At 57.5% G+C, this 17,378-nt stretch overlaps 3 protein-coding genes across 3 annotated transcripts in view; 2 read left to right on the top strand and 1 right to left on the bottom strand.

Annotated features, from left to right (window-relative positions):
• Positions 1–810: 810 nt before the first annotated feature.
• On the bottom strand, positions 811–2,192 carry VOLCADRAFT_92104 (uncharacterized protein; the record flags this gene model as incomplete). Its single annotated transcript, XM_002951474.1, has 3 exons — positions 811–1,005; positions 1,210–1,418; positions 2,147–2,192. 3 exons carry the CDS (start codon positions 2,190–2,192, stop codon positions 811–813), a joined length of 450 nt encoding a protein of 149 aa, XP_002951520.1.
• A 341-nt stretch (positions 2,193–2,533) lies between these two features.
• VOLCADRAFT_92103 (uncharacterized protein) lies at positions 2,534–14,095 on the top strand (the record flags this gene model as incomplete). The annotated part of the gene is made up of 22 exons (XM_002951560.1): positions 2,534–2,584; positions 2,946–3,060; positions 3,730–3,863; positions 4,425–4,460; positions 4,722–4,866; positions 5,424–5,455; positions 5,739–5,861; positions 6,589–6,675; positions 6,916–7,005; positions 7,322–7,432; positions 8,182–8,252; positions 8,638–8,701; positions 8,819–8,944; positions 9,341–9,883; positions 10,346–10,432; positions 10,826–10,953; positions 11,257–11,338; positions 11,933–12,097; positions 12,641–12,733; positions 13,094–13,240; positions 13,779–13,888; positions 14,065–14,095. 22 exons carry the CDS (start codon positions 2,534–2,536, stop codon positions 14,093–14,095), a joined length of 2,571 nt encoding a protein of 856 aa, XP_002951606.1.
• A 442-nt stretch (positions 14,096–14,537) lies between these two features.
• The window catches only part of VOLCADRAFT_105140 (uncharacterized protein), a gene marked incomplete at its 5' end in the record, with an annotated part of 11,613 nt that continues 8,772 nt past the window's right edge, over positions 14,538–17,378 (top strand). The window contains 7 exons of the mRNA XM_002951559.1: positions 14,538–14,558; positions 14,831–15,004; positions 15,269–15,402; positions 15,581–15,641; positions 15,927–16,003; positions 16,202–16,319; positions 16,755–16,910. Of these exons, the coding sequence (XP_002951605.1) occupies positions 14,538–14,558; positions 14,831–15,004; positions 15,269–15,402; positions 15,581–15,641; positions 15,927–16,003; positions 16,202–16,319; positions 16,755–16,910 (741 nt within the window). The remainder of the gene's footprint in view (positions 14,559–14,830; positions 15,005–15,268; positions 15,403–15,580; positions 15,642–15,926; positions 16,004–16,201; positions 16,320–16,754; positions 16,911–17,378) is intronic.

Raw genomic sequence — 17,378 nt, 5'->3', positions numbered from 1 at the left:
ATTGCCGTACCCTCCAGGACTTTCGCGTTTCCGTGGCCTTTCCTAGTATTAGGAACCACGGCTTCCTTTGATTTCATGACCGATTGTTGCGGGTGACGAATTGAACGCTGCGGACACAGCTAGAGCCCACGGATACATAGCATCCACGCCACGAGAAAGAAGGAGCTATACCAATGGCAAGGAGATGGCAACGAAACCACCACGTGATATCATGGGCCCTTACCCACGACACACTTCTTTTCATCTACCTACCAGCTCTCCGAACTAGACGCCAGAAACAGATATCGGTTACGTTCCGGAAGTCGTGACAGGACCATCCGGACAGCCATCGGCCAGACAAGATAGCTCCCCTGCTAAGGGACATGCTCCGGGACATGAGAGACGGAGAGACAGCAGGCTGAGACTGAGACTGACTGACTTTCGAGAGTGACTTCTGAGAGAGCTGTGTATTGGCAGCAAGCAAAGGCTGGACCTGCGGTTAAGGCCGCACCTACGTGGAAGCGGCCCGGCGGCGGCGACGGGAGCCGCGGCGGCGGCGGTGGCGGCGGCAGAGCCATCCCCGCGAGCAGGAAGTAAGCGGGTTGCTGCGCCGCCATGTGTATACATATATACGACAGCCCGTAGCTGGACATCATACGCTTCTTGCCCGCAACGCTTCATGCCCCAAATCGCCATGCCTCCTTTCCGCCAATAGCTAAAAAATGAGGTGAAACCTCAATTCTGTTCGCCATCCTGTCTTATCTTCATCCTGTCTTATCTCTAACAACCGGCCACTGGCCCTCCTACTCCAACCGCATCTTCTCCCGCCCTTCAGCTGCCGTCGCGACCGCTGCCCAGGAAGTCTCGCAGCTGTGCCACGTCTGCGCGCCTGGACGCCCCCTGCGCTTTGCTGTACTGCTCCACATGGCTGCCCGCCTGCTCCGGAATCAGCCCGTGGTTTCGAACGAGCCACGCCGCCAGCGCTATCCCCGTACGGCCGCCGCCTCCCCAGCAGTGCACCAATACCTGTGATCCCGTAGGGCCCACATGGCGCATACATAGCAGGAGTGTACAGACAGCACATCAGGCGGCTATCCAACAGCAACGCAATCAAACACCTATCAGAGGATGAAGGCAGTCAAGGCTCCCTTACGGGTTTTTGAGCACAGTCCACCCACAGGGCTGCTGTACTGCCTGCTGTACATCTGCTGTACATCTAGCCCGCCGTACCTTCTCCTTGGCATCCACCGCGTCCTTCAACTCTGTGACCAGTTTATCCACCGCCCCTGGAGCCTTGGCGTCCAGCACCACTGCGCGCCGGAAGCGTGCGGCCAGCGCCGGCGGCAGCGGCTCGCTGTATGTGTCTAGCTCGGTATCGCTCAGCAGAGATACCACACGCTGAACGCCGTGGCGCGACATAAAATCCGACCACTCCTCCACTGAAGCGCGAGGGGTTCAGGGAAGGTCGGGTTTGGGGATTGGTGGTCAGGGGTTCGGGGCGATTTTACAAAGGGAACAGCAGTCCAGGGAGGGTGAATTTCCGGTGGTGAAGGGGGAGCGGGAGACGGAATGAAGAGTGAAGGCGGGCCAGCCGCGGGGGAGCCAGTTGTAAAAAACTGTTAAGTGAGCGTTTAAGTGGGCGAAAAACCTGGGCGAGAAAGGGAGACAAGTACGGAGGTGAAGGGGAGGCCATGAGGCGAAGGGGAGGCAAGAAGGTGAAGGGGAAGAAGGGGAGGGCGAGTGCAGGTGGAGACGACGAATGTTGGGAAAGAAGACACAAGACGACTGCAAGAATGCATGTTCGGAACCCAAGCAAGCGCGCGAGGAAACGGGGCAGGGGAGCAGGGAGGAAGCATCCAAGTCAGGGAGCAGTTGGCGGCATGCCTTTTCAGTTAGACATTGTGAGGCACGGGCCTTCAATGAGGCCAGCGTGGCAAGGTTCGCCTGGGCGAGTTACCTTCGGCTGGAGTGACCTTGTCATCTGGGTTAAAGCATCGTTGCCCAACCGCACCAGGCCTTGCTGCCCCATACACGTACTCGTCATATTCTGTTTGAATTCAGGTGCCATGTTTCAGTACGGCACAAACGCAGGACGAGACAAGCAGGTTCCAAATGTATGACTTTAACGCCAGATCCAACATACGTACATGGAGGAGGTTTCACCTACCAGAAGCTCGAGAGAAATTGTAACGGACATCGGACTTGCAGGACATTGTGTACCGGAACACCGCGGAAGCTTGTTTCTGTGTTTAGAATCAATTTACAAGCTGTGGTGTCATGTAGGAGTCAGACAGAGATGACGCGAAACGATCAGCGTTGAAGCCCCATGAATAACTTGGCGTTTTTGTCATTTGGGGACGTCCTCCGAAACCAGATACGACATTCGGTCTTCTGCGGTTGCTGAACCAAAGAACACCAAGCTTTAATGTATACGCGCTTATGATGTCTCAAAGTATGCTGGGCTGTCGCCCGTGCCTTAAAATGATGAGCTATAAGAAACTGAAGTAATAGGTGCTTGCCTGCAGCGACAGGAGCCATGTCGCAGCAGCAAGTGATGACAAATCTGGGGCCCAGGCGGAAAGGGAGTGCTCGGCTGGAGCCGCTGGTGCGCACCATGGAATGCTGGGGTTGCATGGCTTTGTCTTCTGAAACCCCATGGAGTAAACAATAATATATATGTAAATGTTATGCGAGGTTTGAATTGTCTTCAATTCCTAAGGCCACTTAAAATTCACTATAAACAACATATCAACCAGGGGCATAGCTATTTACTTGAGTCTGTTGAGAATTAGGTGTCCACCTTACCAAGACGCCAGCTGTATACCAGAATCTGCTTGCAACCACACCAGGCGCTGACATACACCCAGCGTGGCTGCCCCTAAATGGCATTCTCCATTACCGTGCAAACCAGCTGCACCACCAGAGCGCCGTTCACCATACCGCCGTTCCTCCCTCCAATCTTGCAGCCATACGGCAATGGCCGCACATCCCAAACCGGCCTTCCAGGGGAACCTGCCGTGGCGCTGCCGGACGGCCGCTCGGCCCCGTCGGCCCACCTTCCGCCGCTTAACCGGCCTAAAGGTGCGCTACCACCTGCCAGCCCGCCCCAACCCCGAACCACAGGCACCCACAGGCACCCGCCATCTCCCTGTTCACCTTGTCGCGTCACAAAAAGCACTTGGGATATGACATGGAGATGCCAAGGGAACGGCCCTGGGTCTCGGCGTCATGCGGATCGGAGCCTCGGAAGGAGGCCGCGGCCCTGGCTGTCTACGCTCTAGCGCCTCCTGACCGCGACCCAGATCGGGATTCCAGTCTGGCTGTAGACCTGTGTCCTGGCTTGGGTTTCGATGTGGCCACAGGTTTCCCTGTCACCCGTTCCCGCTTCGTCATGCGATGGTCACGACTGAAATTGGGAACCGTGCGGGGCCGGTCAGAGACTGAATGCTGTTGGAAAAGCCGCTGCTGCTGTTGATGCTGCCGCTGGTGCTGTGCTGTAACCCGCAGCGGCGCCGATGGAGGGGATTATGTTCGCCCCGATGCGATGCTGTGAAAGCTTCTTGGTGCAATGCGGCGGCCGTAAAAGCGCGTTGTGGGTTGTCTATCTCCTCTGTCGCAGCCATCCTCCACAGTAACCCCCTCGCCTTCCCAGTTCTCATTCATCATTCCCCTTCCCTTCCCTTTTGTTTAAACTCTAAAGCCGTCGCCACACGCAACCCTCTCCCTTCTCCCCATACCCCCTTCTTCCAGACACGGCTGTTGAGGCGTTTGACTCTGTCATGGTGGACGACGTGAGCCCGGGTGTTAGTCCCGCTCGGAGGGCTCGGAAGGCGGCCCTGCTGACCCGGTCTATGGTGGATGGAGACCACAGGACAGTGCTGCAGGTGGGTAGTGGGAGAGGGGCCGCAAGGGACAAGGGTTGGGAGACGAGGGCGGGATTTGGGTGGGAATCTGGGTTGCGGGAGCTGAGGACGTAGCTTCGCAGTTGGGGGGAAGACACGCACGGGAAGGTTTTTGCGTCCATGTGCATACGGGTGATGGTGCGAACGATGTGGTTGTGGATGAAAGCCAAACAGCACAGGCGAGCTGGGATGGGGGCCTTGGGCGGGGTAATGTGTACGGGCGGGGTGTGGGAGATTGGACGGATTTGGTGCGGGTAAGTGGACTGGAAACCAGGTGCGGTGGCCGGATAAGGTTAAAAATGAAAGCGAACGGGCGGTGGGGATGGCACAGGGAGCGGTTGCCCGCCAGTCGGCCATGAGGCACGTCGCGATGCTTTGCAATGCAATGCGATGTAAGACACTTACCTGCGGTTCAAGCCTGGCTGCCAACCGCTTTTGCGCACCCGGGCGTTTGGGGTTGGTGGGTGGGCCGCACATCGTTACCTGCACGGACCCATGGGTCGCACGCTTACTTCTGGATCCGCTTGCCCTGACCGTCTGCAGGCTTCCCTGGCACTGGACCAGAAGGAACGGGAGATGGTGGGTCCTTTCAGTCTATGCGCGTATGAGTGTGCCTGGGGAAGGGGTCACCGTCCAGAAACAAAGGATGTGTCCCGGGGGGACAAATGGGCTTCTACTGGTGCTGTGAACGCGGCTGACATTGCTGTGCGCACGCTGGTACACGTCATTGATTAGGGGTGAGGCGGCGGCTGTGTGTGGGCCATCATCTTAGTGCACTTGTAATACCGCCACACATATACACACACACCTCCCTTCCCCTCCTCTTCCAACCCGTGCCAGGCCCTTATTCGCGAGAACAAGCGCGAGTACGGCCGCATCCTTTTGGAGCTGTGGGTCAACCAGGTGCTGGACAACACGGGGGCCAGCAGCGGAGGGGCAGCAGGAGGAGGACACACGGCCCTGGGGGGCCCACAGGGATTGGGAGGTGCGGGGGGTGGTGCGGGGGGTGGAGGGGGAGGTTCGGGAGGTAATGGGGTGGGGAAGCACAATTCCATTAATTGCCGACACCAACGTGATGGGTTGGGTGCTGAGGCTCGAAAGGGGTCATTGACATGGGCCCAGCGGGACCGTGTGCTCTCCTGGGAAGGGGGACGTATTGGCTGCATCTAAACGAACAGCGAGGGTGTGTTCTAATCACCTGAGCAGTGAAAAGGAAATGGCGACGGTGATCGTTAAACATGACAAGGGCATAGCAACAGAGATTGTGTGTGTGTGTGTGTGTGTGTGTGCATGTGTTGGAAAAGGAGGGATGGGATGCCGCGAGATCATTCTGTACGTCTGTGTACGCGTCTGTGTGTTTTGGGTTCTGTCCGCATGCCACTGTGATTCCCTCCATTATCTTGGGCATTTGCTTCAATCGTCAACGGTTCTCTTGGTGTCAGATAGCGGCTTTTCCCTCCATCACTTCCCACATTGCTGTTAGTTCCAATTGCCATTGACCCCGCGTTGACGTCATTGACCGTTGGCCATCGTCGTCCGCAGACCCGCTGAAGGTGGACGCAAGCGCTCTCAAGGTACGTGTGGCAGTAAGGCCGTCAACTCCTGTTGGGGCCACGAGGGACTAGGGGGAAAAGGCGACCCCCCCCTGCACATCCTTGAGTGGCTCCCGCTACCCTCTTCCGCCTCCCTCCCTTCTGCTTCGGCGTAACGTTGTCTCACATTTTCCCCTTTAGCCCCTTGTTCCTGGTTCGAGTCCCCGTCCGCTTTCTGTGTTTTCCCTTCCCCCTCTTCCTCCGCCTCCTTACCCCGTCCTTCCCCCACCTCCGCACTTTCCTTCTCCCTTTTCCCCCTGCTCAGGGTCTGGCCAGCTACGGTCTGACCCGGGTGGAGCTGCTGGGTGCGGGGCTGTCCAATGAGGCCATTGACCGGCTGTACCGCTGTATGTATGTCTACACGGTGGGCTTCTTCGACGTGATGCAGGTGCAGAGTGGGGCAGGGGTCTGACGCAGGAGGGCGAGGGGGGCAGGGGTTGAGTGTAGTGTGGTGGGGAAGGGGGGGAAAGAGACGGTTGTTTTTAAGTGGACATCGGCAATTGATGTTTACCGGCAGATTGCGGCTGCTGCGGCACACGTCTTCTGACCGAGGACCTGGCCACCGAACACAAACGCCCTTCCAGACCCACCCCCATGCAATAACGCATGGGGGTGAGTGTAGTGTAGTGTAGTGTAGACCTGTGCAGCCATTTCGACGTTGAACCTTTTGTCCGGGCGTCGGGTACTCGGGGTGGGCATCCCATGCTTGCATGTGATGTTGCGAAGGGATCATCATTCGCATGTATGCATGTGTGAATGTATGTGTGAATGCATGTGTGAATGTATGTGTGAATGTATGTGTGAATGTATGTGTGAATGTATGTGTGAATGAATGTGTGAATGTATGTGTGAATGTATGTGTGAATGCATGTGTGAATGTATGTGTGAATGTATGTGTGAATGTATGTGTGAATGAATGTGTGAATGTATGTGTGAATGAATGTGTGAATGTATGTGTGAATGTATGTGTGAATGAATGTGTGAATGTATGTATGTATGTCCAAGACCAGCACTTTCATGACGTTTTACCCCCCATTTGACGGTACGCCACCGCCGGCCTCCCACCCCCTGGCCCTTTCCCCTCCGCAATACACACACGCACAACCTTCCGTTAGGACATTTTATCGCACAACGAATTCCGTACGGAGATTCTTTCCAACGTCTGGAAGGGCTTCCTCACCATTGCGGAGAGCGCCTTGCAGGTGCGGTTGGGGGCTGGTGGGGGTAGTTGTACTCCTCACTTACCTTTCTTTTCCCTAATCGTTACCCCCTGCCCTTCTGCATCACATGTCCTCCCTTCCTAGCTCCCTTTTCTTCTTTCAGCCTCTCCCCTTAACCCTCTTCCTTACCTGGCCTCCCTGGCCTAGTTGTTGGAGTATTCGCTCATGTTTCCCTCCCTCCTCCGCCCTCTCTGCCCTCCCTCCACACCCCTTATCATCCAGGTCGCCTTCCGTTCCGACTACCTCAAGCTCTACCAGTCCCAACAAGTTGCCATGGCGGAGCTGCTGTTCGCTAAGGAACAGCTGGCCGAGGTAAGGGACCCTTGACCTGCACCCCTCTCCGGACAAACACGGGGTTGACATAGGGCCCCATGAATCAACGGGAGTAATGGCAGGAAGAGCCCATTCCACCTCTCCTGCCCTGTCCTCTTGTCGCCCTCCTCCGTTTGCACAGGGTGACGGCGGATAAGTGTGTGACTGCTACCTGGGGTGGGTGGGTGGGTGGGCGGATGGTTCCATGCACCCAGGGATATCCTATTCCCTCCCTCGCCCCTGGAGTCGCCAACTATTGCCACGTCTTCCCATTCCCGCGTCTGTCTGGGCCTCCTCAACCACCACCACCCTTCAGGCCAAGCAGGACTCAGTCAACACAGAGCAGGCGGTGGCCTGGCTGACTAATGCGCACGCGGAGGAGAGGGCAGCGAGGCAGGTGCTCAAGGGCCAGGTGGCGGAGCTGCAGGTGGGAGGAGGGGCGGTTGGGGTGAGGGGCGGTTGGGGTGAGTGGTGGCGGCCGCAGAGGTGAGAGGTTAGGTTGGCGGGTAGGGCAAGGGGGGGAAGGAGGAGGGAAGAGGGGGGATGTGTGTGGGAGGGGGGAGGGGGAAACATCCTTTGCCGTGTGTTGGGAGGGAAGGTCATATGATGTTGCGCCGTGAAGTTGTAGGTGAAGTTTGTGGTCTTGGTGGGGTTCCTTAGGGGGTGTTTGCAGAGCGTAGGTGAAGTTTGTGGTCTTGGTGGGGTTCCTTAGGGGGTGTTTACAGAGCACCTGCCCGGGTGCAGCCGCGCTAAGGTGCTGCATTAGGTTGGCTCACAAGTGGAAAGATCAGTAGGAGGTTTTCCAGGGGTGCATGGATGGGGGGTTGGGTTGGGTGTGCTTACTGTAGGCACAAAGTTACCTGGGGGTAGACCCGGGGGGGTCGACCAGAGGCCCCGGGGGCCCCGTGGATAGAGCTATGCGTGTGTGTGTGAGAGAGAGAGAGTGTGGGTGTGAGGGTGTGGGTGTGAGGGTGTGGGTGTGCGGGTGCGGGTGTGGGGAGAGTGGGTGCTGTGGAGGTGTAAATAATACTCATCGGGTGGAGAAGCGATGACGGCGACGGACCAAGTCCCAAGCTAACCGAAATGTTAATGTTCGCCGCATTACCCGTAACCGCATTCGCACGGCGGGGCTTGATCTCTGCTGTACGATTCGCTTCTTGTCATACGCATGTATAGACGTCATTGGAGCGGGAGCGCCAGGCCCATCAGGCTGCAGTGACCAAGTACGTGGCGGAGGTCGAGGAGAGGTGAGCAGGGGGAATGGGGGGAAGGAGTGTGTGTGTGTGTGTGTTTGGATATACACGTTGAATATACAGATACATATGTGATATAGATATTTGTATGTGCACATATGTTCGCGTGTGTGGTGTGAGGGTGTAGGTAAAAGGCACTGAGGAGGGTGTTCGGGGGAATATTCCGTACCATTGCGATGTACCGCCAGGCATATACCTTAAAACCTTCCATTGCCACCGCATGCTGCATACAGACACACACACACACACACACACAACACACACATACACACACAACACACACACACACACAACACACACACACACACAACACACACATACACACACACACTCCCCCGACATGTTGCGCTCCTTTCCCTCCTGTCATGCCGTACGGCAGGGTACGGCTACAGGCGCAGCTCGTTAGTGCCACGGCGAAGCTGTCAGACGCAGCCGTAGCGCAGGTGAGGTGCGGGTGTGGTGTGGTGTGGATCGGCCAAACACCGTGTTTTACGCAACCAGCTGTTGACGCTGTGTGTACTACAGTGTTGTACCTACCGCCTCCTCCTTTTGCCGTACAGGCGGACCTCGTCATGCAACGTGACCATCTGACTTCGGAGCTGGAGGCAGCGGAGGAACGAGCCACCCGGATCCTGGATCACGTGAGGGGCGTGTACGACGCACTAACGCTGGAAAAGGCGCTCCGGGTGAGTGTATCTACCCATCCATGCATCCATCCACCCATCGCGTGTTGTGGTAAGTGGCCACATCATATATAGTCATGGGGTAAAATGTGGAGGTCCAGCGAATAGGGTGCGAGGAAGAGCGAAGTGAGGTCCCAGGGAATGGAGCGAACAACCGGAGGTGACACCCGCCTTGCGTGTTTCCTGGGGAGGGCCCCGGCATGTGCGTATGTATGTGTGTATGGGAGTTGGTCGGGTTTGCGTCGGGGTCGGACGGGACGGGTGGGGAAATGTAGGGTGGTTGGGGAACTCCGGAATATTTGGTTTCTCTCCCGGAAATTTGCTTATGAACTTACTTTGAATCCCTTGTACCCAAACTGACAACTTCCAACCGTCAACTCCCTATACCTGCCACCGCAGCCAAATACGCAGCTGGTCAACTCTCTCGCGTCATTGCTCCAGGGGGCCGCCAACACGGCCGCCGGAATAGTTCCCGCTATTTCCGTCGCGACGGCGGCACCGCCGCCGCCGCTAAGCTCTTCCCCCGCCGACGCAGCCATGCAGCAGCAGCAGCCATCAGCTGAAGCTAGCGGCGTCAGCGTCAGCTCCAACCCAGCCCAACGCGGCAGCAAGGCAGGGTCGCTGTCGCTGATGCCGTCGGCGCAGTCGTCGACACGCGCCTCAGCGGCGACCCTGCCGCCGGCTGCGGAGGCGTCGGCAGTGTCCCTGCGCGCGGCGACGCGCAAGTCGCTGACTGGCGGCTCCAACGATGCCGGTGGCGCTGAGGGCAGCGACCCCGCCGCCGCCGTCGCTGCCGCCGCCAGCAGCAGCGCCGTCGACGTCATGGCGTTGCCGCCGGTGCTTCCCCCCCTGGACGCGCCTGCTCGGGCCGAGGCGACTGTGCTGTATGCAAACCTAATTGGTGACCTCTCCAGGCAGCTGTACGGCATGTGGCGCGACCAGGTTCGTACGGTTGTGCGTTCGTACCACCTTATGAATGTACGGTATTTCTGCGACATAGCGCGTCGTTGTCTTTTTCGTCTCATAAGGGTATCGGATTTCGGTACCCATTCACCCAGAGGGAGTTACCGTGGAGCGGCAGGAGAGCGTCGTACACGCCCCCTCTCGCCAGCCCATACTTGCCCCCTTTTGAGTTTCTTTCGTCACCTTTCTTGACACCGATAACGCAGCATCCAATCATCCATACAGCTCAATTTTGTTGTACCTTCTTGTCGTTGCATGCCTTCGTCTCACCTTTTCCTAGGTTGATTCAGCTGCTTTCATGCCGCGACCTCCATAATTATGAAACATGTGAGGTTGCCCGAAGGTTCGCTCGAAGGTTTCCTCCAAGATTTCTCACAGAAATCCAACCCAGCAGAATCGGCTTACTAATGGAATCCACCTCAATCCCCCCGCCCGCCACAGACGGAAGCAACCGCCAATACCGCTCGGGCGCTGTACGACGTTCGCGACACCCTGCGGGCTACCAAAGTAAAGGAACACGAGCTACAGGTACGTCAGGGGGTCGTGTTGTACGGGAGCGGGTTTTAAAACCTCCGTCCGTCGCGTGTCCCCCTTTTTGTGTGTGCGCGGTGTGTCTGTACCCCTCTAATCCGCCGCTGACGACGCGTGCAGAAAAAAAGATTGTACACATACACGTACACGCTGCCTGGCCCTCTCCCTTTCCACTCCTTCTCTTTCCCCTATCCCGGCTCCGCCGCCTCATCCGCCTCCGGCTCGCCCTGAAGAACCCTGCCCGCCGCCCCGCCCCATCGCTTTGGGACGTGTGTCGGCAGCTGTGCCCCTTTGCCTCTTGCATCATGACATGATTTTCCCCCTCCCCCTCCCTTTCCCCCTCCCTTTCCCCCTCCCTTTCCCCCTCCCTTTCCCCCTTTGGCCCCCCAGGTTGACCTTGACAAGACTCGCGCCACAGTAGCCCAGCTGCAGACGTCCCTGGCGGAGGTGGGTACAGAGCTGAGGACGGTGCAGGGCAACTGGAGGGACACTGAGGAGGCTCTGACGCGGCTGAAACGGTGAGAGGAGAGGAAGGAGAGAGGGGAAGGGAAAGGGGTTGGGGTAGGGAAGGGGTGCGGGAAACTGCGGCGGCTTCACATCGCGTCCTGTAGTGTGTGGGTGTTAGGAGGTTAGGTGGTGGTGCGAGGATGAGAGGTCAGGGTGGGGCCCGCTGTTGGTAAAGTGCTGACTGGTGGGACGGGAAAGAGAGAGACGCCCCACTGTCTCGTGCTGAGCGCCGCAAACTGGCTAATAGAATATGTGTACTTGTAACGTGCGCTTTTGTGTTTTCCCCGCGGCATGCCCTCCTTTGCCGTACACAGAGCCAAAGAGGCCGTCGACCAGCAGGCGGACGAGCTAAGTCGTACACTGGAAATCACGCGCACCGATCTGGCGTCCACTCAGGTAGGCGGTTCGTGGTCCGTTGGCGGTTGCCAGTTGTCGGAAAAGCCCTATCCTACGTTTCCCACCCTGGTTCAAACTGAATATTAACAAAGGGGTTATTTTCTGCTTGGTTCTAATTTGCCCAGGAAAAAGTCCTGGATTCCTTTTCCCGATGTTTACCTGCGGCTCTCCACCCACCAGCCGTACTCACCCATGAACCCGCTCTCCTTCCCTGACTAGCAGCAGCCTCGTTCTATCTTCCTCTCTCCGTCAATTCACTACAGAGATGAAAACCCTGGCCACGCAACCTCACCTACCACCTTGCAGTCCAAATCCCCCGCACCCACCCCTTTACTCTTTCGTCGCCTTCTCTACCCATAACGCCCACGCTCACACTGACAAACAGTACTATCATCGCCAGCTCCTGCCCGCGGATCAGAATTTTAAACCACACACAGAGCCATATGGCACCCCGGGACTCTCCATGACCTGTACAGATGCTTTTGTCAACAATACCTGACTTCCTGATTTCCGACCGTCGTATCTATCCTTTTCGTTATACGCTTAAAGCCGCCCCTTACACTCCCTTAACCCCTCCTGGACACACACCGCCAGGTTGAGCGCAATACGCTGCTGGCCAAAGCCATAACGATGCAGCATGATTTAGAGGTCCGGGACGTACGGTTAGAGCGGTTGGAACGGGAGTTGGCGGTTGCTAGAAACAGTCTTGCGGAGGTGTCACGTGCCATGGTGGTCTACGCCAAAGCTGCCGCCGCACAGGTAAGGATGGTATGGTGACCCATGGGTCGATGTTATGACAGTGACCCTGCGACATTTTGTTTTGTCGCATCGTGACCTTCAAACCCAGTACTGCTGGAACCCATGGGTCGCATGAGGCCAGATTTGTAACCCAGTGTTTGGTCGTGAAGATAACACATGGCCTTCTGGCCTCCAGTATCCGAGCCCCTTCCTGGTGGTGACCCCTCCTCCCCCGGTCACTTTACTTACCCCACATTCCACTGACTTCCCCTCACCACCTCACCACCACCTCCTCCTCACCACCTCCTCCTCACCACCTTCCCCTCACCACCCTCCTCTCACCACCACCCACTCCCCACCCTCCTCTCACCACCACCCACTCCCCACCTTCCTCTCACCACCACCCACTCCCCACCTTCCTCTCACCACCAACCACTCCCCACCTTCCCCTCACCACCTCCTCCTCACCACCCTCCTCTCACCACCACCCACTCCCCACCTTCCTCTCACCACCACCACCACCACGCCACGACCCCGCTTTCCCTTCGTTTTCCTCGCCCGCAGGACGCTGCACGCGGCTACTGCAAGCGGCAGTTCCTGGACGCCACCAAACGGGCCGGGGACCTGCAGTGGAGCCTGTTCAGGATGGAACGACAGGTGGGTCCAGGTCCAGGTGGAGCGACAGGAGTACCTTTGACGCGATGCACACACACACACATACACACACATACAGACACACGTGACACACTCCCTGAATAGCCCGCGACCAACATGTAATGTGACCTCCTTTGGTGCCGTTGTTGGCCTTATTCCGGTACTCTTTTGGTTTTAGTGGTCCCCAGTGCTCCTCATGCGCTTTTTATGCCTTCCCCATCCCATCCCGTTACCCTCCAACCCGTGCCTCAACCTACACCCTTCGGCGTCTATTCCTCCTCTTCCAAATCCCCCGTTTTCTCCATTGCCCACCCCAGCTCCCTCTCCGCCCCGCCCCGGCCTCCGCGAACCTTGTTCCCTCAGGTTCGCACCCTGGAGGGCAAGATAGAGCACAAGAGCAACGAGATGGCGGCGCTGGCAGCCGCCTCGGACTCGGCCAAGAACGCGGCCGAGCAGGTGCAGAACTCCCTCACGGCGGCGCTGCTGGACATTGAGAACAAGAAGGCGATGGTGGGTGCGGTCCGCGAGCAGCGGCGCGTCGAGACATGCATACATTTGGTGCATGCAAAAAGAACGTATGGTGGCATTTCATGCAATAGCGCAATAGAACTGCAAACCTCTGTCCCTCTACATGTGCCCTGGGCGCCACTGGCCTCTCCGCGAAACCCCTGATACCCCCTAAGGAGCTGCAGTTGGTAATTTGGACACCATGGGCAGTTGGTAATTTGCTCATCTTGCACATCATCATCATCATCATCATCATCATCATCATCATCATCATCATCATCATCATCATCATCATCATCATTATCATCATCAGCAGCAGCAGCAGCGGCGGCGGTAGCAGTATCTTCTTCTTCCCTTGTCCTCGTCGTTTGTGCCGGGTTGGGCCATCGTTGGGGTGCCGTCCTGCTCTCACCCGGTCCACACCTCGCGGTACAGCTGCTTATATTGACTCCTAGCTCGCTAAAGCCGGGGCCCTGCGCACATCGCAACTCCGCTTTTCTCCCGCTTCTCTCAATCACCCTGACACCCTTTCCTCCCCCAGATCGGTTCCCTGGATCGAGCTCTGAGTGCCGCTAAGGAGGAGTGTGACAAAGTGAAGCAGGAGCTGGAGAACGCCATGCGGAGGGCGGAGGATGCGGAGATTCAGCTAGAGTGGGTGTTAGGAGCCGGTTGGGGACGGGCTCAGGGTGCGGGTGGCGGGTTGAGCGTGGGGTGGAGTCGAGGCCGGATATCCTTGGGCTTGCCCTGGTTTCGGTTTCTTGCTTTTCACCCCTCGAATTCGCTAGCTCTTTGCCTGACGGCCCTTTTTACCCCTTCGCCCTTCCAAGGTCTAGCTCTTCAAACCTGGCCACCTTTTAATTGCTCCCGCCGCCAGTCCATTTACAGAGCTCTCCAGGAGTGGTCACCCCTCCATGTGTTTTTTATTCCTCCCCGGCCCCGGCCCCGCACCCAATACACCACCCCATAGTCATATGTCATGTCTTCCTTTCCTTTACCCTCAGTAAAACCACTTTTGGTTTTTTTCAAACACCCCCCCGCCCCCAATACAGGGGGGGCCAAGGAGGGGGTTTAGCCCCAGGCTGACGCCATGCAGTCCTGGGAGGCCGAAATAGCCCCCGCGGGCGAGGAGAGGCAGAGGCTTTGAAAGCAGGTGGAGAGGCTGTTGGGAGAGAAGACGGCCCTGGAGAGAACGGTGGGTGGTTGGGGCGAGGAAGATTGGGGTTAGGTGCGGCGTGTGTGTGTGTGTGGGGGGGGGAAAGAGAGATGGAGGGGAGGTGTGGGGAAAAAAAGGGGGGAAGAAATGCATGGTGTTTATGGGAAGGTGAGGTGGCGCGCCGAGATGGGAAACCGTGGAAACCACGGACATTTGCCGGGGAGGGGGTTGCGATGGCCGGTGACAGGTGTAGCGATGAAGGAGGCAGGTCGTAGGGGCCTGCGGTGGGCTCGCACCTCTCCCCTCTCCCCGTCGCGAAGTCCCCTGTTGACACACTTCCCTCCCTCGAGCTGACGTTGCCCTAACCCCCCACGGAGCCAACCTACCCCGCCCCTTTTTACCCACCTACAACCCCCCCCCCACACACACACACCGTGCAGTTCAAGCAGCAGCGCGACTCCCTCCAAGCCGAGATCAGTCGTCGCGGCACAGAGATAGCCTCCCTGCGCTCCGACGGCGAGGGGCTGCATTTGCAGATCGAGGCGCTGACCTCGGACGTGTCCGCCGGCAAAGAGCTGCTGGAGAGGAAGAGGGTGAAGAAGAGGAGGTGGAAGGTGCGAGCGGGAGGGCGGGGGAGGGGGGCTTCCTTTAACGCCTAGGCCTGTCGTGCACTTCTTCGGTACTGTAGTTAGCCTTTTTAAGGGGAAAAACATGTACACATACACGTGTACACATTCCCTCAGCCATTTGGCACATGCACACTCGCTATCTCTTCCCGCGCAATCTCATCCTGCACCTTTGGGGTTCACAGTACTCTGTATGTAACACGCCGTCACGACTTTCCGCCCTCCCACTTGCCCTCTTCCACGCCACTTCAGACTCTCCAAATGCAGCAGCAGCAGCAGTGCGATTTCCTGCGTTCCTCCCTGGAGGAGAGGGAGAGGATGATTTCGGAGCTAGCTGCCAGACTGGAACCACTGGAGGTGGATGTGACCGTACTCATGGCTGACAGGTGCGTGCGTGTGCGTGTGTTTTGGTGTGTGGAGCCGACTTTGAAGGGCAGGAGGAAATGTTGAAGGATTAGCGGACAGGGTTGCATGTGTTTTTCTGAAAACCTCATATGCCACCTTTACCGACCTGTGTGTTTGCGCGATTCCCCGTCCTGACTGTACGGCTGTACGGCTGTACAGGGGGAGACGAAGCAGCGGCCTGGGCGACGATGGGGAGGACATCTCCGTCTCGTCAGACCAGGTACGGTGTGCGACTACATACATGTGCAAACGTCTTCGGCCTCCTGGCGCCCTCCATCTCTGCCACCCACCCACCCACAGTCCTGCACACACCTCTCTCTGGCCCCGGCACAGCGCCATTACCAGCCAGCATGAGCCGGCTTGATCCTGCACCCCCCCTCTCTCTCCCTCTCCTCCTCTATTCCTCCCTCCATTTCTTCTGCGGCGCCCTCCCATCGGGGTCCCCCTTCCCTTTCCTATTTCCTTCCCCACATACGCACACTCTTGTCCCACCTTGTCCCCTCAGGGTGGCGATATCGACGTCATGGCTGAGCAGCAGTCCTGGGATGAAGTTGCATCGCTCATCCTGGAGCTGTCGGCCAGGTAAGAGCACTGCCTCCTAAGGTAGTTTAGCGAAGTGGTAGAGAGACAGCGTGTGTGTGTGTGTGTGAGAGGGGTGGGGAAGGGAACGCGGACCCCCCTCGCCCTTTAGTGCTGCATGTATTCATCAACTCACTTATCCGTATCTGTCTCACTCTCTCACTCCCACTCTCTCACTCTGTCTCTTACTCTTCCTCAAAGGTTGGAGCAGCAGCAGCGGGCAGTGGAGGCGGCTCGTAGGGAGTACGAAACAGCCCGGGCGTCCTTTTACGAATCGCCCACGGAGGAAAGCCGGAAGACAGTGCTGTTGGGCATTGAGGTGGGAAAATGTGTGTATGTGTGTGCATACATATATAGGGTTTGGCACTACTGGTAAGGCGCGACTATTGCCCCCGGGAGATCCCGGGATCGATACCCATTAGGGTCAAAGTCCTTCCGATGGTGGAAGGCATAGCGCCCCTAGTTGATGGACGGTGGTGACCCGGGATAAAGTTAACCTGCGAGCCGACCAGGAACGGAGTTGGGCCGCAGTCGACCCGGCAGATTCCGTTGGATGCCGGTGGTGGGTGCGGAACCTGAGCGATCCACTGAGAAGTTGACTAGGGTGACTGGATGAGGGTGCCCCGAAATACCGGGGAAGGCAGGGTTTCGCAGGGTAGCTGCCACGGGCGAAGATACACCCCCCTGTTTCACACATCATACATACGTGCAAACGGTGCCTTCCCGTCCCCTCTTCCCCCTTCTCTCCCCCTAGGCTGTCCTGGCCAAGCTCCGAGTTGAGAGGGCTGAGACGGAGGCGGACCTCAGCCGGCTCCGAGACCGCCAGGTGACCATTCAGGGCCGGATTGCGGCGTACGAGAATGCGGCCTTCAAGAGGAGGATGAGGGCGCTGGAGAGGAGGACCGGCAAGGTGCGTTTATGTGTACGTGTGTATGTGTACGTGTATGAGTCTGTCTGTATGTATGTGTGTATATCTGTATGTGTCAGGTCATGCCAACACTACGACGAGGGCAAGGAGAGGCCCGTCTGTGTGTACATAATCGAGGTTTACACGTATGCATATGTGCTGCTATGCTCTGGGGTTGTCAGCACCAGCGAAGCCCCGACATGGCCCAAACAAAAGGGTTGCATGCATATAAGTGTGTATATATGTACGTAAGTGTGGGTGTGCCTCTATGCACACCGTAAGGCAAAACTGTTGTCGTATACTCGTATACTCGTATACTCGTATACTCGTAACACATATAGCGTGTCTTAGTGTGTGATTAACCGTCTGTCTGTCTGTAATCCATGTCCGTCCGTGTGCTTTCACCTTTTCCTAACCTCCTCCCCTCGCCTTCCCCCTTTGTCCAATCCCCCTCTCCCTCCCTCCCTCCAG

The sequence above is a fragment of the Volvox carteri genome, assembly GCF_000143455.1.
Source record: "Volvox carteri f. nagariensis unplaced genomic scaffold VOLCAscaffold_24, whole genome shotgun sequence".
Lineage (NCBI taxonomy): Eukaryota > Viridiplantae > Chlorophyta > Chlorophyceae > Chlamydomonadales > Volvocaceae > Volvox > Volvox carteri.
This window is presented reverse-complemented; position numbering and strand designations above follow the sequence as displayed.